A 25198-nucleotide genomic window follows, 5' to 3' on the forward strand; every position below is an offset into this window, starting at 1 on the left:
CAGTCAATGCCAGCATTGATTCAACTGATCTGCCTGCTCTCGCCACTCTTTGGAAACTACAAGCCACTTTAAAGGAGACAAGCTTCCCTGAGAGAGGAAATGCGAGTCTTCAATTAAGGATATACAGGTAGCGTAGGTGCCATATCAGAAACCTCAATGAATTCGTAAATGTGAGGCGTAACAATCTCACTTAGCTGCCTCAGGCACATCTAAACACAGTTTACACTTGCTCTTCAAGGATTCTGTTCTTGACCATATAGTTTAAATAAAGTAGCTTGTGTCTATGAAGGTCATGTATCAAGCCAGCTGTTCATGGGGACACCAGTTGAGGAAGAAGCAGAAGACTTATGTTCTGAGATTTTATCAGAGATTTTGTGGGGAGAGTTTCAATGCCAAATATTTGGGTGATGGAAATTTCTATATATCTAAAGTGTGCTCAGTTTCTCACGATCTGATACACAAAACTGAACAGCATGTAGTGTTGGTGCCAGAGTAATAGACAGAGTTTAGGGTTTTCTGTATAGTTTTGTAAACGTGAAGATACCCATGCCTTCCCGTACATATGGCCCAGGAAGAATCAGTCCAGCCTCAGCCTGCTCTCAGGCTACCCTAGAAGCAAATGATGTATTTGGTTTCACCAATATAATACTAATACATAAAATACCTACCACAAGTGGCACAGGCATTTTCTATCTCCACTGGGGAAATTCATTCATTTCCTCTACAAATATTTATTAAGCATTAACTATGTGAATGTGTTGTTCTAAGTGCAAAGAATACATCAGTGAACAAAACACCACCAAACAAAACCCCTGCCTGCCAGTGTAGCACTTCCTTTCGAGTGAGATTCTAAAACACAAGTTCCTAGAATTTTTGAAAGAATCTTCTCATTTTCTTGAGGTCTCAAATTTCTGAATAGGACAAGGGATGACGAGGGTGACATTCTGAGCCAGGCTACGGAGAAGGGCAAGTATGTATTGACCTGCGCTTCGTTGTAAGAGGTGAGGAAGCCAAATGCTGACTTTCTCCCAGCTGGGAAAAGAGAGACGAGGGCTTGGTAGCAGCAAGGAGCTTGGCAATTCAGTCATTCCGCAGACATGTATGGAGCAACTATTGTAAGATATTCTGATATACGAGTTGAATAACCCCTTTCTAAGACAATCCACTGCCCCCATCCGATCCTGTCTGTTGTTTGTAAAAGTCACTCCGTGTCTAGGCATGTTCCCAAAGAGAACAGCTGGGTAATGGCAGTTCAAAAATAATGGCAATTTTTGCTTCACCACAGGTGGAGACATTTCCCACAAATGGGACCCTTACTTATCCACATGATCAATGATCATTGTGCGATGGGCTTTGTAGAGCTATGTCTACGGCACCAAGACTCTTCGCGTCAGGATAACATCGGCTATGGCCCAAGGGGCTAAAGCCATGCCGCTCTTACCATGACTGAGATGTGCAGGATCCTCAGTTCCTCTTCTGCTGACTCATGCTGGGGTTCTTCCGTTGGGTCTTGTCCAGGGAGACTGGGAGCACCATCTTGGTGATGAATGTGAAAAAGCAAAGTGCCATTCTCCAGCCATTGCTGTCTCCAGCGCACCAGAGGGATGTCCTCTGTGTTCCCTGAGATCTCTAGAGGACAAACACCAAAGGCACGGGTCAGAATTCTGACGGGACCAATCCGAATCTTACTCATCTTCTTCCTAGACAATGGTACCCATGAGCCAGCATCAGTCAAAGACAACTAAGGGCTCCAGCTAGAGTTAGGTCGGGTTTACAGCTGTTTCGAATCTCAAGGAAGGGAAGAGGCCCTGAGAAAAAGAGAATGATACCCCATAGGTCTTTGCACCATAATCTAGTGAGCCAGGCTCTCACCCATTGAGAAAAACACAAAGGTGAAAATTCAAGTTCTTCCCCATATTTCTATGATCAATAGCATCCTTTACCCAGCACAGTTTGAATACCCTGATAACCCCCCGAGGTAAATACAAGGTTGTTTGCCTCTTGTAAATTTGAAAATGTGAGTTTCCTAGCAATTACTCCTAGACACCAGTGAATCTACCAAGGAGAGAGTTGGTAATTACTGTGCAGAGAACTGGCCCGTCTGGAACAGTCCTGAGAGGTTACTGCAGAGCCACTGGGGCTCACAGGATATTTCTAAAACCACAATCATTTGCTGCATAGCCCACTGGAGATGTGTGATACTTGCTGTGGCAGGTAATGTTCTAATTCCCTTTAATGTTTCTCTCCTCTTTGCAGAGTAGAGGTGGTGCGTGTGGAGAAGGTGGTGAAGAAGTGGGTCCCTGTCGCAGACAGAAGCGCTCACTTGCTCTCAGGGCTCTAGACTGAGACAGTGGATGATTACCAATGATGAATAACAGAATACCAAAACCCGACTACGCACCTGCCTCACACTGCAGGTGCTAAGCTACTGTTAGAAGTATGCAATTATTAAGTGTCTCTCTTGCTAATATTCCTGAGCAATATCATATGGAAGCTGTGCGACATCCCACAATAGAAAGACCTGATTAACCTAGCCTTCCTAAACTTCATTTGGCCCCCAAATTCTTTTTTCCTTGACAACTATTACCACCCTAGGAACTAGTATTCTGCTGAGCACACTTTGGCGATGCATGGCTTTATAAAATTTCATTTTTTAAAAGGCATGGCTTCTTCTCCCAAAATTTATCACTTTTGACCAAAAAAAATTATTCCATAGGCATAAAAAAGATTTAATAAGACACATTTAGAATAGTATTCTCATCAAGTACCACACCATAAAGAGGGAAGCAATTTTAAATATTTATGGAGTTTATAAATATCTTTCACTATTTGTAGGAGGGCACAAATGATGTTGTGCTTTATTTATTTACTTATATATTTATCCATTAATTTACTTACCACGTATCCATATCCATGGGCATGTATTATGCACCAGGCACTGTTCTACGCACTGTAGTACTAACCGAAATGAGTCCCTCAACAAGCTGCCCAAAGCAACTCACCCTGAGTGAATGTGAATGTGTTCCACCGTGTGCATGACACCATGCGGAAATACAGAGGGAGAGAGCAGGCTTGCCTGGGTTGAGGGTGGAAGAGGGGGAGAAAAGTAGCATTTTGGAAGAAGATCCTGGCATTGGGCCTTGAAGGGTGAGCGGACTTCTTTTTAAAAGGGAGAGAAGTTGGAAGAGGACATTCAGACACTGATAGGAGAACTGGAGGAGGAAGAAGAACACTGTCTGGTCCTCTCAGGGTAGGTCAGGGAGAGAATTCATACGAGCCACAGGTTATTAGCCTGTCCCTAGAAGACATGGATAGTATTCCCCACCTCTTCCCAACAACCTCCAGACCAGGGAGAAGAGTAAATGGGTGTGTGAGGGACGATGAAGCAACAGCACAGACAAGACCATCCTCAGCCCCGTGCCCAATCGCCTAGAGCACTCTGTCATCCCTTCAGGATGGTAGGCTGCCCATGCTCTGGGGAATGACCGACACCAGCCGCCAGGAAGCTGCAGTGGGCAGAGGACAGGACAATGGGGGCCCCCCTGCATCCGGGTCTTGGTTTTCCGTAGGCACAGCCCCATTTGTTGAGTGAGGCAGTGAGTGACACAGGCCTCACAAGTTCACGGTGCCTCTAAGGAGGCCCTCCAGACTTCCAGGTGAAGAGCGACCCTGGGGCATGCCTCCCAGCAGCAGCCCTGCCACACGTCACCACTGCAAGCCTCCCCATCACAAGCCCCTTCCCAACCACCGGTGAAGCCTTCACTTCGGAGCACCAGGAAGCTTCCTCCTGGGAAACACACCCTTCCCCCAAGTCCCTTCCCTGCCACTGCAGTGGAAACCCAATAGTCTCCTCACCACGGCCAATAATCACAAGCATTGACAGCTCCTAATAGAGCACCTAACGCCGTCATTAAGTCACTCAGAGCAACACATATGCAGCCTCCTACCCACACCTGCTCTTAGCCAGCCCGGGATTAATTCCACACACGCTGGGTGCCACTTCAGCCCGTCCTGTAACTCTTCAGAAGGAATCTAGCACCTCATAACTGTAAAGCGCTTAAACTGATCTTTTTTTTAATTTCCCAGGAGACCCTCATCAAAAAGGCCAGGCTCATTATCTGCATTTTAACTGTGGAAGCAAGGACAAGCAAACATCCAGACCAAGGTCATGCCAGCCGGAATCAAATCAAGGATAAAACTTATCAGATCCCCTCCACCCCCACCACACACCAGACGACATGACCTTTGCACAAGCACAGGGAAGAGAAAGCACTTGAGGACGGAGTCCATGTGGTCTTCTAGGAGTTTTGGTGCTGCGATATTTTAATTTGTTGTGCAAAGTCTTAGTATTCCATGACTTCTTTATAACTTGAGATCAAATTCACATGCCATAAAATTCACCCTTTCAAAATATATTTGTATATTCACAAAGTTGTGCAACCATCACCACTCTAATTCCAGAACATCTTCATCAACCCAAAGAGAAACCCATGCCTATCGGCAGTCCAAGCCAATATCTGAGGAGGAAGGTGTTCTGCTCCAGGGTCCAAGGAGTAATGGTACCAAAGAAAGAACAGGTGTGGTGGGGGTATTGACGAAACGCTCCCATGGGGAGGTGAGCTGAGAGCACAGAAGCTCTACCCACACCTGCTCTTAGCCAGCCCGGGATTAATTCCACACACGCTGGGTGCCACTTCAGCCCTTCCTGTAACTCTTCAGAAGGAATCTAGCACCTCATAACTCTAAAGCGCTTAACCTGATTTTCCAGACCAGTCCTCTGAATCTCTTTGTGAGTTATTCATGCCCATCCCCGTAGACAGTGATATCCTGATTCAGCCCAGACCAGACTCATTGTAGAGGGTAAAGGATGAAGGAAGGAGGGCACCATGCCTGCCCATGAGGGCACCTGTCATTTTAAAAATTCAAGATAATTACAGAATGATAGCTTCATCCTTGGCTTTTTCCCCTGTCCTGGCAGGATCTGACACGGGAGGACTAACAAGCTAAACCAGGAACTTATTTACTTATGCCGTAACCGCCCTAGGTCACCCAATGAAAAACCATAGGGCACAACACATGTTTTGTGAATGTCACCACCAGTGGGGCTGAGATCAGAGCTTGAAACGTCACTGTAATCAAGTTGGTCTGGATGTTAGCAGAATATCTCAAGAAGAAGGTCAGAAATTGCTCTACCAATGCAAGCCTTCCCTGAGATTCCCAAGAAGCCCAGATGGGAGGTGATAGTCTAGTGCAAGGCTTCCTGAGGGCTACGGAAGAGGCTCAGACTGAGCCAGGGACTGAGATCTCCAGAAAGGGAAAGCTGTCCTTACTTTCAGCGTGTCCATTCTTCCCCTACAAAAGCTGCACATCTCTCAGCACCTCCCAAAATTCTGGAACTGCCTGGAACACACAGAAACCAGGACGCCACTTATTCTTGTACACAAAGAAGATTTTTGGAGCACACGCTATTCGCCACATTCAGCAAACTGTGCTATATACGATCCCTATTCTCAAGGAGCCTTTGATCTAGTAAGAGACTAAAGACATGGCCATGACTAAGTACTCAAAGCAGTAACAGCAGTGCTGAGTGAGGGAGTGGTACCCAGCTGGACAGAAACCCATGGGAAGGGATATAATGGGAAGAGATGCTGGAGGCAAGTCCAGATGAAGAGAACAATGTGTACAAAGAAACAGCAGGATGATGCCTGTTGGCAGAAAGTGGAGTTTGTGCAGAGGAGTTGTGGAGGACAGACCAAGGCTAGAGATGCAGACTGATGTCAACGGTGAAAGGTGTGAATGCCAGTTTGAGTTCTGAGCTAATGGAAAGTCACCCATGGTTTTAATAAGCAGAGAAGTGAATGAGGCCACAATTTAGAAAGATCATGAAGACCCAGAAAGAGGGTAGCAGACCAACTGGACTCAATACCAATCTCAGGGTAACCACGATCCTATATTCTTCAGGGACCAAAATTCTGAACTGGAATTCAAGAGATCCAGGTCTAGACTAACCTTAAATAAGCTGTCTAGCTCTGAGTGTTCTCATCTGTATAAGAGGGAGCTGGATAGAAGAATTTCAGAACCCTTCTGTAACTTGACATTCCATGACTCTAAGTCCAGAACAGTGTGCTTCACATGACCACCTAGACAGACAATCATTTCAATGTGCCAAACAATGTCCAATCTTCTCTCAGGTCAAACTTGCACTCCACCTCCCTTTCTCTCTGAGCACAGGGCGGAGAGGTTTGGGATATGTCATCGGAGCCTTTAAGAGCCAGGCCCATTTTCAGACTGGATCTCAGGAGGGTGAGACAGGCTCTGCTGATGCAGATATGTGGTTTCTAATGAAGAAATGTTGGAGCTTTTGCATGTAATAGGGAACCAGGAAGATGGGACCTCAAGCAGAGACATACAAGAGAATAACCTGGGACGGGGAAATGCACAGAGGAGAGTGAGATGAAATCACTTTTAAATCAACCTTAGTCATTATTCTTTTAAGATTTATTTATTTGAGAGAGAGAGAGAGAGAGAGAGAGAGAGAGAAGCCATGCATGTAGGGGGGAGGAGCAGAGGGAGAGGGAGAGAGAGAATCTCAAGCAGACTTGCTGAACACGGAGCCCCACACAGGGCCCTATCCCACGACCCTGAGATCATGACCTGAGATGAAATCAAGAGTCAGACACCTAATGGACTGAGCCACCCACGGGGCCCTTTAGTCATTGTTCTAATCTTAGCTCGTGTGCTGTGAACTTGTAACACTGTCTCTTTGCAGGGTTGGCTTAGGATACCAAAAGCTTGCTGCGAAAGTTCCTTCTCCAGACATAACCACTTCCTCATACCATCCAAGTGCCCTGCCCCTTCGTTAGGTGTCCCCTCACGCTGAGCTCCCCTGAACTGAGCTGCTAACACGGCACAGCGTGTTAGCAACAGAATTTCCCCAAAAGACAGCTTCATTGAACAGCAGATCCATGACGCCCTCCTTCAAAGAATTTGGCAATTTTAAGTCAAATGTGGATATGAAATGGAGAAATTCTCAAAGATCCCTTCATTCGCTGAGAAACTTAGAGTGGCTTTGAGCAGTCCTGGCTTTCCCGGCCCCTTTTCCCCTCGTGGCAAGGCTGGGTTTCAAGCCGAATACAGCTGAGGTAATGAGGTTGCTCAAGCGGTGAGGTCAAGTCAAAAAGGAGCATTAACTTGTCAATTCTTAGCTCACGTTGAGGCACCGGATAAACTGACCCTACAGCATCTCAAGGTTGAGGGTAACACCCCCTGATGGCCGTTACTGACTACCAGGATTTTCAAACTTGCTGTTAATCTTAGAAACTCTTCCTCCAAACCCAATCTCATACAGCTTCGGAGGGGGTTCCCCAGAGCAGAGTTAGAAAAGAGCTCGATCAATTGAAGACAAATAAAATGCACTACCACGAAACTCCCTGCTGGTAGGGGACTGGAGAGGCGTAATCTATGTGTTATTGGTCTTGCTTGGCTGTTTTTCAATTCTGTTAAATTTGATATTGTGAATAGCCCCATGAAAAAGTTCCAAGGGAAAGGGACCATCTCTAAGAATGGACTCTAGCTTTCCCTCCACCTGTGCTGGGTGAGCAGCCGTTCGGAGTTTCCCTAGGTGATGAAGCTTATAAGCTCAGGACTTCAGCAGTGATAAGCCAACTGTTCCAAAGTAAGAATAACAAATGGGTCTTGTCCATCGGTGACTATCACGAAGATAACCAAACGTAAGCCTGTGATATAATTACCCTCTTTCTTCCACTCTTTTTCACTTTCCTTCCCACCCTACCCCCCACCTGCCCAGTTTCAGAGTTTGAAAGATATTGATGATTGGTGTAGTTTCCCACATGGTTTCATTATGGTCTTCCAACTGAAACTATTAACAGTGGCATTAACTTTCAACACCTTTGTAAGAAAATAACCTGCTTAAGTCAGGGGTTAATAACAGTAGAGGATCACTAATTATCCTGCGAATCTTTACCCTGGTATCAAACGTGACCCAAGTCTTTAATGTCTCTGGAACGGCAGCCTCTAAAGACCCCAACTTGTTCCGTAACATAATGACAGCAGCACATTAGTGTCCTGGCCATCTGTGAAGAAAGATAAGGGACAGATGAAGAGCAGACAAAGGAGAAGAATGCAAAGAGGAAGGACAAAGTCAAGAGAAGTAAGAAAAGGAAACTAGCCAGAGAAGCGATGTCCCTCCGGCCAAGTTGGCTGGGCCTCTACGCCTCTCGCCATGGGGACCATCTGGAATGGAGTTCTGAAACGATACTATCCCACAGCCCAGAGTGAGAAACACATAAGATAAGGTGCCCTGCTGGGCCTGAATTTAACCAGCACAGACGCCAGAAACACCAATTGCTTGCCTGAAGTCTGTGCCTACGGGGCCTGGCTCAGTGAACAATAAAATGGGAGACAACGTAGCCAGGAAATTCTTTTGTCAAGATGTTCAAAGTCCGACTGGGAATGGGACTCTTCATTGTGCTTCCTCTATTCAACTCGCTGTCTGCCATGAGCCTGTTCTTATCATCTCATGGCTTGAGCCAAGGCCACGGAGCTATGCAAGCAAACACTTTATAGCAAAATGACTTAAAATTTCAAGACTCTCTCTTTCAAGTAACTAGAGTCTTCTTGACTTGCAGATTTGGAAGAGAAATTTCCACTTGTGACCAGAAGGATAACTGAATTTCTTTTTCCTCTGCTTGGTGACATTTACTCTCAAAAAACAAGAGTGCCTCAAAGCATTAATGATCTAGTGATGAGAAATGGAATGGCAGCCTGAACGGAGCACTGGGTGGGGGAGCTGGGAGAATCAGGCTGCTATAATCTTGCTGAAGCTCACTTTTCTCAACCACAAATGATGGGACCAGAAGGTCTCCAAAGACGTCCTGGCTGTGACCATGGTATTCCATGACCCAAAGCCACACATGACACTTGGTTCTAGTTGTACCCCGAATCAGGTGCAGACTGAGTATCTTTCTGCGTACCAACTGGATAAGGCTCTGTGGAAGTTTTTCAAATCAGACTTTCCTCTTGGAGTCTGGGATGCTTCTGGCTCAGTCCAGCCTGTCAACTTACAGACTAAGGGTTGGCAGTATGGAAACTCATGATAGTGACCTCTGGAAACTCCAGTCAGTGGTCCTCAAAAAAAAAAGAACCATCCACACATAGATGCCTCCCAATGGTTTCCGACGAGTTAGCCACCTTTTATGTTTATGTGAACTAGGGTAGTCTCAGTAAGAAAACGTCACCTGATCCCTCTCGGCAGCTCCACCTTACAGAGCGATCCTTTAAACAGTGGAAATGCTCACTTCCTTTAAGCCTCGCCACACACTCCCCTTCTCTTTTTCCAGAAGAGGTTTAAGGTGGACTAAAATGAACCAACACAGAAAACAGGAGTGATTAGAGAAAGAAATAAGGACTCTTGACAGTCCATGGTATGTTGTCTCCAGGGCTGAGTGGGGGCAGAGGATGCAAAAAACCAGAAGGTAGATTTTAAAATCAGACATGATGGAAAGCAGCAAGGTTTTCTATGGATGCTGCTGGAAGTAGGTCACTCTCTGCTACTCTGTGCTGGCATGAATAGCAATCGGGCAACTACACGAACATTCTATTTACCTAGCCATGGAGATGAAAACATTCCTGTGGCGGAAAAATGCAGCCAAAAGGTTCTGACACAACCAGAGAGATGAGGAAGCATTCAAATGGCTTATGATTTCATCCAAAATGGTTTGCTTGTTCCTACTACAGTGTTTCTCTGGATCTTTTCAAACCTCTGCAAAGAGTTTATCCACATGATACTCATTAAAGTCTCATTTGAAAGGGGAAAAAAAAAAAAAAAAGCCCAAAGCTCTTTGAAAAAGGCAGGGTTATCTGAGCCGCAGATGTACTGGTAAGAAAAATTTTAAATATATCCAGCTCTATTCTCCACTGCCACCTGACTGACCTTTGTAAATTGAGATAACGGCACGCATTTAACAAAATCTGACATCAAGTAAGATGTGTAATAATATTTAAACTCCGTAATGTTAAAATATGTATTTACGGATCATTTCATACATTGTAATGAGAATAAGTCATTTTGAAGCCTGCGGTTTCATGACTGGAATTCTGATTTGAGCTTTGCAAGTCCTTGGGGGCCACTTCCCTGCAGTGTGGCCTTGGAAGCAATATGGATGCCTGGGTTTTGGAGAGCCAGGGCACTAGACGGATGGGGGGTAATTGCAAGGATACTGCTTCGCAGACCCAGTGAGAGCTGTGCTTCTTCTGAATCCTCTCTCTTGTACCTTCAGTCCTTCATTAACAAAGAGTTTAGTATTTGCTTTAATTCTGATCCCACACTATTTCAATGAGGTCCCCTCTGTAGCTCTCACCTTATGAAAGGGATGGGAAGGGAAAATGAGAACGACAAAAGATCACCTGGACACAACTTAAAAAGGAGAAAGCCCACTGTTTGTCCTCGACTGTCTTAATTCATCTCCATTTCCAATTAGTGCTCACGCACTTGTATTTCTGTTCTTATCATCTGTGATTCAACTCAATGAATAATGATGTACCTAGTATGTGCTGGCTCTGCCAAGAAGCCCTTTCAACACTATGAGCTACCTTAATCTTCAATGACCCTTTAATGGGGGTATCTTATATCCCCATTTTACAGATGAGGAATTCCAGAAAAGTCAGCCTATTTAGCCAAGTTCACCCAGTTAGTAAATACTAATTAGGGAGGAAAATTCCCAGACCCCTTGGTTTCAAGCCTACTGTTCCTTTCCACTATTACAATCCCCACTCTCTCACTTTGCAAATCTCAACCCCAGGATAATGTAAGTAAACTGCTTAGCAGTATCTGACATCTGATGCCCACCAGTCAACATCAATGTCTTCACTGTCCTTGTTAATAGTGTTTGTTGTTGTCATTATTAGAATCACTCACATAAATTCCAGAATTGACTAATAATCCTTGACAGATTTAAGCAAATGGTACTTTTAAATGACTCCAGCTGCTTAAGAGTTTTTATAAGTCCGGGAACCCCAAGTCCAGGAATCAGCTCAGGTCCGTGAGGAACCTGAGCCAAGTCCTTCGTGGACATTTCTCTAATGCTTGCTAGCAAATGGAACACTGTAGCTATCTATCTCTCATAAAACCCCCACCCACAGACCTCTGCATTAAGATCCGGCCACAGGGATTCTCGCAGAGGGAGGCTGAGCTGCCCACGCCCATTCAAGGCTGGCACGCAAGGCCGGCTCCAGTGAGCTTGCTCTCAGGCACATGGCAAGGTACTCCTGAATTCAGAGGCAGGTCTCCCCAGAGGAGCGTGGGAGCGGTGACTGTGGTCAAAGATGCCGGAAGGACCAAACGGAGGTAATGTTAGACTAACGGTGGTTGGGGTGCGTGGGTGGCTCAATGGCTTAAGCATCTGACTCTTGGTTTTGGCTCAGGTCAGGCGCAGAGTCTGCTTGGGATTCTCTCCCTCTCCCTCTGCCCCTCTTCTCTCTCTCTCTCTCAAATAAAATCTTTTAAAAAAGAATTAACGGTGGTAAATGGAATCCTCTTCTGCAGACGCATCAGTGTAAGTGCTTGTTATCATAAATGCCAAGAGGTGTTGCAACTTAAGTGGAACTTTCCAGTCTCATCTTCACCCTGGGGAACAAAGCTTTTTAGTCCATTCCTACAGACCTGTGAGCTCACCTTACTGACCATGAGCATTGCCTTCTTGCACATACGTGGTTGGGCAGGCCAGGCATCTCTCTAGGGTTTTCTCTCTAAACCATTTCCTCCTTCAGAAGAGGGGGGTCAAGTGACTTCTAAAGCCTCTTCTCTCTCTAAGATTCCCTGATTCTATTTTTTGTCTTCCTATGATCTACAATTGCCATACTGGGAGCTGAACCTTAGGTTCCTACAGAGTGAAGATGAAAAATGGTAATAATCTTCTGTATCTCTGCTGTGTTATCCAGCCTGAGAAAGGAGAATGGGAAGGAATTCTACAAAGACTCAAGCACGTGAAAAATTCCTTATTATAATCACTGTGTTACAACATGCAGAGCCTTTTCTTATAAAGCCCCCTCCCTTTTCATTCATCAATCCTGTGTGGTAGGTTTTACAGAAATAGAATCAGAAGGCCAAAGAGGGTGAGGGAGGACCGCAAGGGTTAGAGCTAATGAGACGGAGATAACAGGGCTCAAATCCAGCCTTCTGACTCCGAGCTCAGTGCTCTTTCTACCAAATGGTGCTGTCTACAGAGCGATGTTTATTTATACTGAGAAATCATGAACCACTGTGCTTGTATTTCAGCTTAATGAATTAGATATACAGAAGATATACATCAATAGTAAACACTGTCAGGAGTTTGAAGAGTTTAGGCTCATAGACCCGGGAATGAAATTGAGTTATTAACCAATTCTCACTAGTGTACAAATCACACGGCAATCTGATGTGATTTCCCTGTGACAGACTCCCTTGGAGGATCAGATCTGCTTCTTCCTCTCTTCCAGTTTTGGGTCTAAAGACTCTCTTGACTGCCTTGGGCCCATTTCTGCAGGCTAATTTGTGTTAAGTGCTCATTACAATAGGGGTCAAGATGACCCCTAATAACCCAACAGACAGATCTCCCCAAGGAACTGTGGATCTAGCCGTCTAGCCCCCAGTGACAGTAATTTAAAGGAATACCGGGTCCCTTGATAGTTGTAATATATTGCTGCTTAAACAGGAATAACAGACGTTGACAGGACCAGTTGCTAACACTTTCCACTTCTCTTCCCCTCTTTCTTTATTATAGCCCTCTCTTAATTCTAAAGCCCTCCCCCCTCTGCAGGCCCTCTACACGAAACACACATTAAGGGCTGATCGTGAGAAACAAGGAGTCAGGCATTCTTCGTGAAGGACTTATTTTAGGAAACAGGTGAAGTCTGTCTGCCATTTTGCATTCATTGGTGGCACCAATCCTCATGCCTACTTTGCTCTCCTGCCCCTTTGTTGTGCTGGTGACTACTTTGTGGGGTGTGTCTGAATCTCTGTGCTTTTATTATCATATATACTTCATGGCATCATGCTCTGCATGAACCTAGCGTTCATGAAGTGCTGGATGATATAAAGATCAGGCTAAATCTGCCGAAAATGAAATAGGACAATTGATCATTATCACTATTTCTCACAACTAATATTGAGCTAAACACATACATGCTCCCTAAGCTACTCGACAGCCTATAAGATAGGTACCGTTATCATCCCAGGATTGGGAGGTGAGGCACAAAGAGGCTAGGTTACTGGTCACATGACTTTGATATCATCACTCCAGAAAAGGAACACACTCTTCCTGAAGCCTCACACTGTCCATTCACCAATTCTAAGTGACAGATCCAGTGAGGGGTCATTAGCACCCAAGCCAACAAGCTGACTTCGCCTCTTGCCACCAGTGACCAAGGAAGAGGCTGTGGTGAGATTAGTCAGGCAGAATCCTTGGTATCATCTGCCATGGCTATGAGAATGGGGAGCAGTGATGTACGAACTGGACCTGATAATCTATCCATATATTCCCTTCTTTTGACTTGATCAAGTCAAGAATAGGAAAGTACAAACATCAGCCCCCAAACACAATCCGGTCTTAGAACCCAATTCAGAGTAACTGCTGACGCTTATGAAGTAGTTACAAGAAGACAGGCCCTACCTACGGGCTTTTGAATATACTGACTCACCAGATCCTCACAGCCACTGCATGAGGTGGAGAACAGCTGCAGGTGAGAGGGCTAAGGCTCAGAAGGTTTAAGTAGCTTGCCTAGCACCATACACTTTGCAAGTGGAGGAGACTGGATTCAAACAAGATGTCTAGCTCCAGAGTCTGGGTTCTGAACCACTATACTTCCCTCTCTCTTCCCTGTGGGGATCCTGGTAGATACCCTCTGTTATAAGACTAATATCTAATTCATCTATTTCCTCACTATGTCTTCCTTGCCCCTTTTCTCCTGACTGTCTGCCACAGTCATGTTACTATTCTTATATTTTAACTGGCATTACATTTCTTCTGGAGTTTCATTTTTAATTCTTAGCAATGTTCCACTCATATTTCCACTGCAAGATGAGCTCCCATGGTTAGTTTTCCTGCTTTGGTGGTCCTAGCATCCATATTAGTACAAAAGATCAGAAATTAACAGGTGGAGGCTGCACTGACATTTCCATTCCCTTATTTAGTAGCACTGACCCATTAATTAGAGGCTGTAACTAAAACAATGTTAGTTGAATTTTTCAAAATGAAGAATAAAAGTGCTGGGTTTTCTGCTTCTCGTTCTAAAGGAATACAGCTATAAATTTCATAATCAAGCCATTAGATTGAGAACACAAGTGATGGTAGCTGAAATGAGTGGGTCAGGAGACTTAAGTCAGGACACAAAAACCGGAATTTAGGGACACATGATACCTTCTTCTTCTAGTCCTCATTCTGTGGCCGAAAAGGCACCGAGCTGGAAGGCAATTTTGTGTCAAGAGGCTCGTATGCTCTTGGACATTGGTCTTAAAGCAAAGGTCAATCTAGAGGCACCTTGCTGTCTCAGCCGGGAGAACATGGGATCCTCGATCTCGCAGCTGTAAATTCGAGCCCCACACTGGGTGTACCGATTACTTAAAAATAGAATCTTAAAGAAAAGCTAGGGTCAATCTCAGCTTCTTAGCAACTATGTCTTTTTCATTCATGAAACTTTCAGTATCTTTTTTGTTTGTTTACTGCACCTATATTTTCTGATTGTACCACACCTGGAAAGTGAGTTCTATATGAAGGAGTACTCCCTTTATTTGCCCTAAGCTCACCTTCCCTGGGTTTCAAGTAGAACTTTGAATCCTAGCAGTTGAGTATTTGGTGAACAAGGTCACGCACACTTCGTGTGATAAATATGGATCACCTTCCTCTCGTAGTGTTTGCCTTTGTTATCAGCAGACTCATTCACTTTTCTTTCATCCATATTTGGCTTTTGTGTGTAGTATGTATCAGGCTTTTTATTCTACCTTCATAGAATCGTACCCACTTCCTCTTGACCTCTGCACCTGCCATTCTTGTGCTTCCTCTGGGTTCATTAAATGTGTTCCCTAGAGTGGAGTATGCAGCACAGCAGAGACGGGAAGGATCCCAGTATCAGAAAACCTAAGTCGGAGGCGAGGTTCCTGCACCTATTATTCTGAAATCCTTATGCCTCAGTTTCTCTATCTCTCAAACAATGGGAGTAATACAAACATCTACCTTACAGTGTGGTTAAAGTGAAAATGGAAATGCTTCAAAATACAAGAAATATGAGTTATAATTATTAATATTAATACGATACTTAAAGATAAGTGACAAGAATGACTTATTTCGTTCCTGGTAAAAAATCAACAGGGCTCTACATAAGTGTAGAGTACTGTTGGGTTTCCCATGCCCTTTATGATGACATTTTGTTTCCCCATTTAAGCCAGGATAGCATAATGGGCCCATGTTTTCAGCGAATGACTTTAATGAATTCTAGGTTATTTTTCTGAACCATTAATGATGTGACACATAACTAGACCCTGTATCTGGGACGGCATTGCCTTGACATTGATGGTATGAAAATCACCTCCCTCTCTTCTGTCCTCTGACATGGATTCTAATGATCTCCTTGCTGACTGTCTCCATCAACTTGACTTTTTAGTATACAAAGTTTAGTATCATCTAATCATGTGTAAAGTCTGTCAATTACACTACTTTCATAACTGAGGCTCCATCACCAACAAATATGGTGGTAACTGACCACGAAAAAAATAGATTTTAAAGGTAGAACCTGGCAAAGCTTTTTGAGAACCTAAGTCGATCCCCTTGATGAGCATGTATGGTACACCCTTATAACAGCGACAGTCAGCCTTGATTCCCTCTATAGACTCCCAGCGTTACCATGACCCCCGCCACCTGTGCCCACCCCTTACATTCACACTAGGTTCAATTCATGCTGAGGTATTTACAGACCTCATCCATCATCATCAACTTTGGTGCTTTGCCCCCCATAAAGTCTGAATCCTTATAAACAGTGATGGTCTGCCAGAGGAGGTTGAATCAGATACTTTGACACCATTTTCTCCAACTTCAGCTCTGAAATTCTTCAGGATACGTGGCTGTATCTTTTGCTGCTTCAGAAACTTAACTATTCTCGTTATCTGGTTTGGGGTATTCTTGGTACAGCTGACCCTTGAACAACATGGGTTAGAACTGCACAGGTCCACTTATATGTGGATTTTTTTTTCAATAAATACAGTACAGCACTGAAAATGTATTTTTCTTCCTTATGATTTGATTTTCTTAATAACATTTTATTTTCTCTAGCTTATTTTGTTATAAAAATATAGTCTCTGATACGCATTACATACAAAATGTGTGTTAATCAACTGTTTGTGTTATCGGTATGGCTTCTACTCAACGGTAGGCCATTAGTTAAGTGTTTTCGGGGGTCAAAAGTCATACACAGACTTTCAACTGTACAGGGGATTAGTGCTCCAACCCCCATGTTATTCAAGGGTCAGCGGCTCAATATTGCTTAATATTTAAATTTCAGAAAGTAAGATGTTTGTTGAAATTTCACAAATTTGGGACACCTGGGTGGCTCAGTCGCTTAAGCATCTGCCTTTGGCTCAGGTCATGATCCCAGAGTCCCAGGATTGAGCCCTGAGTCAGGCTCCCCACTCAGCAAGAGTCTGCTTCTCCCTCTGACCCTCCTGACCCTCTCGTGCTCTCTTTCTGTCTCAAATAAATAAAATCTTAAAAAAAAGAAATTTCACAGATTCTTCAATAACAACTGAGAAAAGTCATTCCATTAGTTACTTTTCTCATTTCTCCCCTTCCACAATCATGAAAGAATTTGAGGGTTTTCCGACCTGCACCATTTCTTTAGATCTTGTGGGGATCTCTTACGCCCCTAATGGTTACCAAAATACATTTTTTGGTCAATAAATTTCTATTTAACACACATTACTTCCTACATAGTCATTTAATAATCTATTAAAGTTTTCCAAATCCTTGTGCGGTTTTTTTTCCTTCGATATTTAAAATGTTCCACTGGCACAAAACATACACTAGGTAGCTTTGCTCTCTTTGCTAGAAGTTTCCTCAATAGTGTAAGGAGTAAGTGATATCCCACTTGGTGTTATCTTTGGTTTTGTGGGCAGAGCTGAACCTGGATTTAGTGGCAGAAAAGCTTCTGGTATAAAGATGGCTTTTCTTTTTGTGGGCAAGCCTTTCCATCTTAAGGGAGGGACCCCCAAATTACAATAGAAACCCCTCAGCACATCCACTATCCCCTCAGGAGCGAACCAGAAAGCCTACGCTGGCCTCTGCAGTAAGACAGATGGAGGGGGCACACAGCCTTTGCCAAGAGGGAGGGCCAATCATTTGGGGAGGGATGGGAGAAGAAAAGATGTTTCCCGTCTAGAGTTTCTAAGATTGTATTATAGATGATAAAACTAAGATGAAGGGACTTTAAAAAGTCGCTGGCTCTGCCTCTTTAATTACTCTGTCTAGAAAGAAAGTCTGTCATCAGGGCTGGAGTCTGGGTCTGTTCAAGAGATTGATTGGAGTAAGACACTTTTTCGTCCAATCTAGATTGCTTCAGTTTTACTGGAATTGAGGCGGGCCATAAACCTATCAGTGACTCAAGAAAATGGAAGCAATTAAGTCTGCAGGTGTGCATATTTGTCATATTAATGATGGATCTGTGTTAATACAAGTCACAGAAGGCTGCCACACGGCACATTCACGTCTGTTGGGGGTGAGATGACCTCGCGAGGCTCTGGCATCCACAGCACTGACACGAGGGAGTCCTGCTTTGTGAGGAGAGAGACCTCCCTCACCTGCCCACGCTGCTCGCCTCCATCCCAGCACTGGCTTATGATGCTCCCCCATCACGGCTACAGTTCCAATCAAATTATTTCATAGATGCTTAATTTGACTCAGGTGGAGAAAATGCCAGTTAAAGATACCCAGTTAGATATGGAAGGAGTATAATTTGCAGGCATAATTTTGAAGTCCGATGGACCTCGCTTGCATATCATCCTCCCTACTTAATACTGGTTTGTCTTGAACAGGTTATTTAAGCCCAAAAAGGATTATATCTGCTTTGTCAAGTTGTTGTAAGCAGGAAATGAAGTAATAAATGTAAAGCTCTTAAGACAGTGTCTTGTAGCTACGGTCACTTTAATGATTTCTCCTTTTCTGACCTTGAAAATATTTTCACTCCTAGAAATTATTCCTCAGAGGCTGGCAGACTACTCCAGGGTGAGGAATAGTATTAGGAAGGTTTATGAAGAGAACAGTAGGCCAGGGCACGAGCGGCCCCTCCTCCCACAGCCCCTGCCTTAGGCACTTCCGCCCACATGACCATCTCAGGGTGGACACCTCACCGAGGGCAGCCTGTCTACAGATGGGGCAGTGACCCACGGCATGGCCCAGCACAAGATGAGCTCATCCGATTCTTCCTCTTAGGAACATGAAATGGGGAATATGGAACAAATCAGGCAAAACTCAGCAGAAGCCGAGCTCCGAGAGCTGCCCAGTAAATGCACAGATGGGGAGTCTATGCCATAAGGGCCACTTCAAGCTGGAGAAATGAGGAATAGAAAAAACATGAATAAGCAAAGCTCTGGGGTCGAGAAAAGACATGGGGCAGAGAGGGAAACATTAGGCAAGGTGGCAAGGGGGTGACAAGAAGCTGATGCATGGCAGGAGAACACAGGGAATACCTCAAAGCCCTCTGCAGAGCCCCGAGAGCCATCTGGGATCCAGGTCCACCTGCCCTGAGGTCCAGCAGGAATGGGAGTCCTGCAAGGTCACTGCCTGCTGCTGACACGTGTGGGTGCTCGCGAGGATTCCCCCTCGCTGAAGAACTGAGTCTTGCAATCACAGGGGCCTTCCCTCTGAGATGTGGACACCCTTCAGAAGATCCAAAACGTTCAGCAAATTCTGAACTCTGGCCCCTCACTGGACGCCCTTGATCACGACACATGGCACAGACCTCCTCCGACCTGTCTGTCCAGCTGACCGCACTCTTCCTGCCTCCGAGAACAACAGGTAAAAAACACACGTCACTCTTTATGAGAGAAGTCACGAACAATATTTGCTGAATCAGTGAGAGAGTCCACTAGATCCGGGCTTCTTCAGAATTGTGTCTCTTCAAGTGTAGGTATGGCCCTGAAAGTCTCTTTCTAATTTTTCCCCATCTATAAAATGGGAGCTATGCGAGCACGAAAAACAGTGTCAAACCACAATGCACTGCATCTATAAGGTCATGAAACACACAGGGAGATAATGACGCTGGAAAGGCAATGCATTCTTCTTTATTATAAAAGAAAAGATTTTCCTTTGCCAGCCCACATAACTTAACAGTCAGCAATAATGAGATAGGAAACCAAAAAAAAAAAGCACTGTACATGACAGCTAAAATCAGAATTTGATAAAATATTCTACTTCTAAAGGGATACTGTCAAGTAAAAAAAAAAATCAATTTGAGTAGGGAAAAAAAAAATTTGGTTTGTTTATTAGTTTTGCTCCTAATGCCACCAAATGGACCTCAATCTGAAATGGCTTTTGAAATCAAATTTGCTGTTCTCCAATTCTGCAACTTACTCTTTATGCTAATTTGTCTGCACCTGCGGGGACAAAGACACTGGCAGCACTGAACATGAGAGCCAGGAAGAAAAAGCAGCACAAAGATTCAGGAAATTAAACCAGGACTAAATCATATTAGGTGTATAAAGGTTGGACTTTTTATAAAACAAGGAAAGAGTAGATTGAATGTCTGAGAGCGTATTCCGACTGGCAAAATGACAGGCTGTTGGTGAAGGAGCTGGTGTCTCTCCCAGGTCCCAGAAAAACAGTGGCTTGGGGATGTGGGGATAATCTGTAAGTCCCAGTGCCGGGGCCAAGCTTGGTTTCCCCCAGCCTCGTGCCTCTTAATCGTAGGGGTTACTATAGGAACATGTCAAGAAGTTTCATCCTTCAGGAACTTAGCCTCTAGAAGCTGGGGTTAATTCTTCCTTCCAATTTAAAAATCTATTTACTTAGGTCTTTATTTTGAAAGAAGTACCATGATTTCAAGGGGAAAACTCAAGTCACCATTTTCCCATTATTTCTCACTATCTGCGTCTTCGAACATTTCCCTTCTGCTGCTGACCTGCTTCATCAGGCAGGCTCTAAAGGGGGCTGGAGACCAAACGCAGTACCACAGCCACGCAAAACCAAAGGACAGAGTGCTGTGAAGGAACTCAAAGCTACTCTCCTCACCTTACAGATGCCCAACCCCTCAACAGCAGAAACTCCATAACCTCTATTTAAACTGTAACAAAAGCTCAGAGAGTTCGATATTTTGCCCAAGGTCACACGGAGCATTAGCTCGTAAGACATCCAGAGAAAGCATCTCAGACTGAGGCTCTTTCTGTTATACTGCCTCTCAGGATTCAGAAAAAAATCGAAAGTGTAATTTTTATATTCTAAAATGCTTCTACTTTGAATATTTTCTCTATTGCTCTGTCCGGCATATTCAATCTTAGACTCTGCACTGTCAACATTCAAGTTCTATCAACAGCCGTTAACTGTTGAGGTCCAATGAGTGCTGGGAATGCCTTGTGTTTAATGCTCAAGGAAAACGATCCATTTCCACCCTGGAGTTATTAGGCCTAGGGAAAAAAAAATCAATTTGGCACGTAAAATGTTCAACAGCCACACTCCTAACTGTCCTTCCTCTTCTCTCCTAAACATCTCTTCATTTCTCCAATTTTTGCCCTATCACCGGGCGTAAAAGAATACAGGCATCACACACCTCAAAAGAGATGGTATATAAAGTGAAATAAAAAGGGAATCAATTTTGGATCCAACGGTTTGATTTTTCACTAGACCAGCTGTCATTTCCTCCAGACCAATACTAATTTCTTACAGAAGTAAGGTCGTTTTTATGGTTAGTAATTAGAGCAAATGCATTTCTGTAACAAATAACACAAACCAATTTATGAAGTAACTCTTTCCCAGTAATTGATTGAGGGAAGTCTGTGTATCCCCTATTTGTGAATACAAGGCGATGGAAAATAAAAGGTTAATTGACTTTCTCGAAATCATGTCATGCAACAGGATTAGAGTTAGGGTTCACAGCGCCTGCCTCTTCAGTCCAATTTGTTACTGGAGTCACAGAGGGATGTCTTTTAGTGAAACTTCTTGAGATTTTATGCCCCTAATTCTGTTCTGTTTCCCTAGGGAGGAAGTGTAGTGAAGGGGAAAGAGAATGGACTTTAGAATCAGACAGACGTGGTTAGACTCTCAACTCTGACATTTGCTGGTCATAGGATCCCGGGCAAGTTACATAACCTCAGAGCCTCTGTGTCTTCATTTGTAAAATGTACGTAATAATGCACACTTCAAAGGGTGTGTGTGCGTTAAATGAGACCATGTGTGAAGCATACAGCAGGCACTCAATACGTGTATTTAGCTTTGCTGTCTGCATTTTTTTTCCTGAACAATTTAAATATAATTGAGCCACAAGAGAGATAACAAACCAGAAACTGGAGACCTGTCCTCACTTATTTCTAATTAGCTGGTAAGTTCTAATGCTTCGACTTGAAAATAAGATAAATTGTGTATGGAAAATGCACTGATGGTATCATTTTATTTACTTTATATTTTTAAGATTTATTTATTTTTTTAGAGAAAGAGAGAGCAGGGCGAGGGGCAGAGGGTGAGGGAGAAAGAGAATCTCAAGCAGTCTTCCCACTGAGCAGGGAGCCTGACATGGGGTTCGATCCTAGGACCTTGAGATCATGACCTGAGCTGAAGTGGGGAGCCTGACGTGGGGCTCGATCCTAGGACCCTGAGATCATGACCTGAGCCAAAGTCAAGAATCAGACACTAAACAGACTGAGCTACTCAGGCACCCCTATTTTTAAAATTTATTTAATCTCTACCCCAAATGTGGGGCTCAAATTCACGATCTAAGAATTGCATGCTCTACTGACTGAGCTGGCCAGGTGCCCCTCATGATACCATTTTAAATGCCTGGGTCTTTTCACTGGACAACATGGTGTAGNNAAAACATGAACAGGAAGAAAGGAAACCAAGGATCTCTTGCTTGATTGGGTCACTAGTTGACCTTGTGAAGTTTCACTCACCCATCCATTCATTTATTTCTTCAAAAGTATTCTCCTGAGTCCTATCTTCATGCCAATACTTAAGGTTACAAATATGAATGAGCTGGTCCATAAGTTTACGTTCTAGAATGGGCAGGGGGAAAAAAACCCAACACCTAGGAATACCATAAAGGGACTGCAGGAGAGGTATGGACAGAACAGAGCAAGAATATGGCCTGTTGTTTTTTTAATTTTTTTGATCATTTTCACATCTTTGATCATCCAACAACATTTAACATTGTGGTTTAGTCCTCCCTCAACTTCGTTTTAATTGAAGCATAGCTGACACTGTTACATTAGTTGCAGGTGTACAATACAGTGATTCAACAAGTCCATACCTTGTGTTACGCTCACCGCGGTGAGCTGTCACCACGCAACACTATTCCAACATCACTGACTTCCTGCCTAAACTCTGATGTTTTCTTAAAATTTTTAATTGCAGTATAGCTGACATAGAATATTCAATCAGTTAAAATTATCAAATACTAAATTAGTTATAAATTAGTTTCAGGTGTGCAACATAGTGTTCCAACAATTACATGCATTATAAAATGCTCACCACGGTTACTGTATTACAATATTATTGACTATATTCCCTATGCTGTACTTTCCATCCCCATAACTTACTTATTTTATAACTGGGAGTTTGTACCGTTTGAATCCCCTTCACCCGTTCCATGCCCATTCCCCCCACTCTCCTCCCCTTCGGCAGCCACCAATTTGTTCTCTGGGTTAGGAGTCCGAGGAGGGGATCAGGAAGGTTTAAAAGAAGAGATGACACTTGCACTAGGTTTAAAGAGAAAGGTGGTTGTCTGCACAGAGTGGACGTGGCAAAGGAAAGATGCTGGCTGCACGGTCGGTTATCACATGGAGCCATGTAATAATCGCAGAGCAGCCTCCGAGAACCTCGAGACGGCACTTGGCTGGCTGTACCAAGCTGAAGAGCTCCCTGGAGGCCAAGGTGCAGAGGGCACTGTGTGCCATGCTGAAGGGCTTGAACTTTATTCACTGGCCAAAGGGTCTGATTTGTGCCTTTAAAAAGCTGGCTGTGGAATAGAAAGACCAGAAGAGCTGAGATCAATAACAGGGAGATCAACTGTGGAAAAGTGGTGTGAAGAGGAGTTAGGGGCTGGGACTAGGGCGCAAAAGAGAGAAATGGTGGAAGCAGCAGAAGGGGGGGGGAATTAAGAGTGAGTCACTGCTTGGATGCAGGGATGAGGGGAAGGGAAGGCGTGTGGATAGTGGGAGCTCACCCACAGAGGACACTCAGGGTGGGGAGGAGGTCTGGGTGAGGGAGAGGAGCTTCCCATGCTCAGAGTCTCAATTACACTTAGCACCTCTGGGCAGGAGCAACCCATAGATATGTAAATGCGCACACCAGAAGCACACGGAAACTTCTCCTCTCTGGTCAGGCATGACTTAGGGTAAGCTGGAGCCCGGGAATGGAAGAATTCATCTATGAGCATGCAGTGTGCAAAGGTTTGGGGCCCAGGATGACCCTGGGACCACACTGTCCTGCAAGGGCAAGGTTTCTCTGGGCCTCAGTTTCCTCTTCTGTCAAGTGAGAGGGATGGGCTTCTGTGCTCTCTCAAGTTACTTTCTCCTCCACAGTGTCTCATTTCATGCTTTTTTATTTGGCTCAGGTTTTCACTCACAAACGGCTCTCTTTTCTTTCTTCCACCTTTGTTATTTTTGGAAAATGCTGTTTGAAGTTTAAGCTCCTCTGAAGTGGCCCCTTGATCTTTCTGTCATAAGGGCATGCAGACGAAGAGTACAGCAGGGAGACTTTCCAGAAGAAGAAAAGGCAGCTGAGAATCAGGGCAGGTCTCCGTGCCAGGGCATGGCCCTCCCCATGCCTTCAAAGACACCACAATAGCATGGATTTCCCTCCCCCTCCTCCGTCGTTCAGGGGAGGTGTTTTTGAGACACACCAGAAAAAAATAACACCAGCACCCGGCATTAAATACTCCTGGCTTTCCTCAGTACTCTCTCTCCTCATACTGGAGGGAGTTCCACCATTACAAATTGTGTGTAATGTCTCAGCACCTCATTACCTACTAGTAGATTTAAAAATCATTAGTACCATAAAATTTTCATTGGCCCTACTCCAATTATGATTTTACCCGCTCTTCTTCTAACCAATGTCCACTATTTCCCACTTTTCTGCATCCCACCTGCGTGAGGCCTGTGCAGACACTCTCTATGGAAAATACACCCAAATTCCTACTAAACCCAAGATAAAGAGGAGGAAATTCAATTTATTTTTTGTATACTGCCTGTTTCTCATTAGCCTTGACTTCTTAAGCCCTTGGGTTATGGGCCGGTGCTTATTTTCATGGCTGCATTACTAGATTTTATTACATTTGTACTGAGAGGCAAGATGGTCTCATTTTATATCTGGGGAAATAGGTTTAGTGACCTGATGACAACCACTGGCCACGGATCAGTATATTTTCCCGATTATGTAAGTCCAGGGCCATATGTTTTTGGTTGTCTGGGCAGAGTATAAAATGTATTGCCCATCACATACAAATTCAACACCAGTGATCTGTCACCCTCTTTCTGGCCGCACCCAGTGTCAGAAGATGGCAGGCCTCAGGATTTTCTACAGTTCTTGTAGGAAATTTGCAGGTCCAAAAGCATCCCTCTTTTCTCTGTGCCAAATTGGGTCATATGTCATTGAGAAGAAAAAGAGACTTCCTCTCACCTTTAACAATAAAAATTGTTTTTAGGTATTGGAAATTAGGGATTCCAAGTATAAAGTCAGAAATGAATAAAAATGCAGTACATGAGGCTTTCCCTGTGACTAGGCATTAGGTCTCTGTCCCTGGAATAAAATATTTGCCTCTTGCAAAGGCCCATGACATATCAGGAAAGCAACGGATGAATTCTCTTCTCCCTTTGTGTGTGTGTGTGTGTGTGTGTGTGTGTGTGTGTGACTTTTCCCCAAATCCTCAATTGTCAACACAGTCTCCTACATGGACCACTTCCAGCCATAACCACCTGGGGCCTGGTTATCAGGATTACAGATGAAACATAGCT

The 25198-nt window shown here is 44.2% G+C and overlaps 1 protein-coding gene across 2 annotated transcripts in view; it reads right to left on the bottom strand.

Moving 5' to 3' along the window:
• ASTN1 (astrotactin 1) overlaps positions 1-25198 on the bottom strand; it is a 290796-nt gene that overhangs the window by 181271 nt on the left and 84327 nt on the right. For both annotated transcript variants that reach the window (XM_040636245.1, XM_040636244.1), the window contains exon 2: positions 1442-1629. In XM_040636245.1, coding sequence (XP_040492179.1) covers positions 1442-1629 — 188 coding nt within the window. The remainder of the gene's footprint in view (positions 1-1441; positions 1630-25198) is intronic.

Source organism: Ursus maritimus, unplaced genomic scaffold (assembly GCF_017311325.1).
Source record: "Ursus maritimus isolate PB19 unplaced genomic scaffold, ASM1731132v1 scaffold_2, whole genome shotgun sequence".
Taxonomy (NCBI): Eukaryota; Metazoa; Chordata; class Mammalia; order Carnivora; family Ursidae; genus Ursus; species Ursus maritimus.